The sequence below is a fragment of the Clupea harengus genome, chromosome 11 (genome assembly GCF_900700415.2).
Source record: "Clupea harengus chromosome 11, Ch_v2.0.2, whole genome shotgun sequence".
NCBI lineage: Eukaryota > Metazoa > Chordata > Actinopteri > Clupeiformes > Clupeidae > Clupea > Clupea harengus.
The window spans coordinates 11,466,549-11,470,321 of record NC_045162.1 but is presented as its reverse complement, the minus strand read 5'-3'; the positions used below and the strand labels follow the sequence as shown (position 1 = coordinate 11,470,321).

Below are 3,773 nucleotides of genomic sequence, written 5' to 3'. Positions count from 1 at the left end.
AAGCTCGTATCCAGAGGGGGTATGAGCAAATGCAATCGGAGCTGAGTGGGGGAGTTAGAGGGGCAGGGCTGGGCAGAGGGGGACAGATCGGAGGGGTGTTGGGGCAACTGTTGGAGAAGGGGCAGCTATCTCTGGAGCTCATTAAAGCCAACATCACAGAGCTGATGGCTGGGGGTGTCGACACGGTGAAGACCTACACAAGATCAAGCACTATCTGTTTATCTGTTTAGACTTGTTTACCTTTTACACAATATTGTTCTGTGTGTGTGTGTGTGTGTGTGTGTGTGTGTGTGTGTGTGTGTGTGTGTGTGTGTGTGTGTGTGTGTGTGTGTGTGTGTGTGTGTGTGTGTGTGTGTGTGTGCATTCGTGTCCCAGTATTATGGGACATTGGGACATATGTGAAGATGTGTTTGTACTTCCATTTGCTGTGTGTTTGTGTGTCTGTCTGTGTGTGCTTGTGTGTGTGTTTGTGTACGTGTACGTGTGAGTGTGTATGTTTGTGTGCATATGATTTTGTATGTGCGTGTAGCGCTCCCCCAACCCTGTCACATGTGTGTCTTCAGACAGCTGTCCCTCTGCAGTTTGCCCTGTTTGAGCTTGCAAGGAATCCCGAGGTGCAGGAGAGAGTGCGAGAGCAGGTGCGGTCGTCATGGAAACGTGCAGCTGGGGATGTCCACAAAGCCCTGCAGGGGGCACCACTGCTGAAGGGGACAATGAAGGAGACGCTCAGGTGAAACAACACAGGCACACACACACACACACACACACACACACATGCATGAAAACACACAGCCTGAGAGGTCACCCAGCATTTCTAGTATAATCAGTTTTTTGTCTTCGTCTTGCTCAGTCAGATGTTCCTAAGCTCTAACAAACATTCCTTCAATTCCAATCAAATGTAAGAATTAAAGCCTGCAATTCCCATACAATCCCATACAATTTCACAAATTTGTGACATTTGACAAATAAAGCGGATAGTTCCTCACAGTCCTCTAGCTGTCCAATCAGTGTTTACAAACTTAGTGTTTAAGCTTTTTTAAGAATTGTGAAAAGCGCTATATAAATGTGATGTATTATTATTATTATTATTATTATTATTATTATTATTATTACACAAAATCAAAACCTCTAGTGTTCGGACACAGTCCTGCCTCTGTAAATGGAAAACAAACAATCCGAGCTAATCAACATGGTGCCTCAGGAGCATGGAAAGAGAGAGCTAAATCGAAACCAAATTGTGGCCTTAAATATGAGGCATGTTTGTGGATTTTGAATAGGTAGTAATGTCTTGTCTGGCGTGCCTTGGGTGTCTCTGCAGGTTGTACCCAGTGGGGATCACAGTGCAGCGCTATCCCATCCGAGACATCGTCCTACAGAACTTCCACATACCTGCCGAGGTGAGGCTGACCCTGACCACCCCTACATCTCCTCATTTCACCCTCCACTACCCCCAATCCCTCTCTCTTTCTCTCTCTCTCACTCTATCACTCTCTCATTCTCTTTCTCTCTGTCTCACTCTACCACTCTCTCCTTCTCTCTTTCTGTCTCAGCCTTTCATTCTCTGTGTCACTCTCTCATTCTCTCTCATTGTCTTACTTGTTCTTTCTTTCTTGTTTCCTTCACTCATTCTCTATCACACGCTCTCTCTTTTACGCTCTCTATCTGTTTCTCCTGTTTTGTGTCCATTTCCTTCCCCCCTCTCTCTCTCCCTTTCTGGTTATCTGTCTCTCTCCTCCCTCCATCTCACTTCCCCCTACCTCCATCTGCAATATGCAGCAGTTGCTCTCAGTCTCCTCTCCTCATATGCCTTCACTCACTCTGACCTCTGGAAAGGTCACTCTTGATGGTTGATGGCTCAAATGGTTTGTTTTGTTGTTGTGGTTCTAGTCTCCATGGGAGATGATGACATTACATCTATGCAAATGAGTGTGGAGGACTTCTGAACTCTCATTTGCTTCTGTTGTTGCAGTGTGCTTTAAGGACGTGGGACCCAAACACACTTTCATTAATTAGATTTATGTGTCTTTCTCTCTCTTCACATCTCTCTCTTTTATCTTTTTAACCACTGTTCCTTTCTCTCTCTCTCTCTCTCTCTCTCTCTCTCTCTCTCTCCCAGGCTCTGTATTCAGTACCCTTTAATGACATCACAGCAGCATGTACATTGTATTACCCATGTGATCTCTAGCTTTATTATATCTACCTTTATTATTATTAAAGGTTGTTATTATTAAAAACTAAATTCCAGCGTTTCTCTCTGTATTGGTCTCTCCTTTCCTCTTTCTCTGTCTCCGCCTCCCATCCCCCTCCCTCTCTCTCTCTCTATCAGACTCTGGTCCAGGTGTGTCTGTACCCTCTGGGTCGTTGTTCTGATGTGTTCTCTGATCCAGCTCGCTTTGAGCCGGCCCGCTGGGGGAGATCTGAGGCGGGGGACGCACAGGAGGGGGCCGGGTTCCGCTCGCTGGCGTTTGGGTTCGGGGCGCGCCAGTGCGTGGGCCGCAGGATCGCAGAGAACGAGATCCAACTGGTTCTCGCACACGTAAGCGAACACACACCATTACCAACACACACCAGTACCAACACACACCAGTATCAGTAGCCTCCTATACCTTTTATCTTCCACACTATTAGCACTATTAAATACACAGCTTTTCTATGCATCCCTGTAGCTGCACCTTCAAATATCACTGCACACTATTGTATAAGTGTTCAGTGCACACTATTGTATACAGTAAGTGTTCAGTGCACACTATTGAAGTATTCAGTGGAAATTGTACTGAGGCCCTCCTGTCTCTGGCACTACTGTGCCATTATGGCCACATCAGCAAAGCCTTTTTGAAATGTAGAGGCAGTGGGTGGGGTGGGGTGGGGGGGGGGCATGAAAGAGAGAGTAGATGACTGTGTAATGACATAATAAGTGGAGCAAAAAAAGGATGAATGCAAATTTAAATTGATAAGTGAGGTGAAGGTTTGGGCACAAGATAAGGGCACCAGAGAAGAAAGGAGGAGAGGCGGGAGGAAGGGAGGGGAAAGGCAGACCATTTCATCCTTTAATCATCAGTCCAATAATGTAGCTGTCAATGCTGTCACCATCTCCCCTCCCTCTTTATTCTCTCCCATTCTAGAGATTTATTCCTCCCTGTCATCTATGTCTGTCTCTCTCTCTCTTTCTTTCTCACACACACCCCACCCCTTTGACCCCTTCTATATTTCTCTATCTGTGTCACTCCCTCTCTCATCGTGGCTGTTATCTGTCCTATTTCTCCTCCCTTCATCCCCCTTTCCGTCTCTTCCCAGATCCTGCTAAACTTCCATCTGAGTGTGGCGTCCACAGATGATCTGGAAACCTCTTACACCCTCATCCTACAGCCGGAGAGACCACCCAAAATCACCTTCAGTACTCTCTAAGGATGCGTGCACACGCACACACACACACACACACACACACACACACACACACACACACCACACACACACACACACACACACAGATACACATACACTCACACCTCCTTTACACATACACACACACACATGCACACACACACACATACACACACACACACACACACACACACACACACACATATGCACTCACTTATACACACACGCATACATACACACATACACACATGCTTACATACATACACACATACACACACACATGCACACACACACACACACACATGCACACACAGACACACACACACACACACACACACACACACACACACACACACACACACACACAAATTCATCATCATCATCATCATTGT

General features: G+C 46.2%; 1 protein-coding gene across 1 annotated transcript in view; it reads left to right on the top strand.

Annotated features, from left to right (window-relative positions):
• LOC105912980 (cytochrome P450 11B, mitochondrial) overlaps window positions 1-3,472 on the top strand; it is a 12,539-nt gene extending 9,067 nt beyond the window's left edge. Inside the window, exons 9-13 of the mRNA XM_042709192.1 lie at window positions 1-185; window positions 564-730; window positions 1,319-1,397; window positions 2,327-2,536; window positions 3,295-3,472. The exon at window positions 1-185 is cut by the window's left edge and continues 3 nt beyond it. Coding sequence (XP_042565126.1) covers window positions 1-185; window positions 564-730; window positions 1,319-1,397; window positions 2,327-2,536; window positions 3,295-3,405 — 752 coding nt within the window. The 3' untranslated portion in view covers window positions 3,406-3,472. The remainder of the gene's footprint in view (window positions 186-563; window positions 731-1,318; window positions 1,398-2,326; window positions 2,537-3,294) is intronic.
• The last annotated feature ends 301 nt before the right edge of the window (window positions 3,473-3,773 follow it).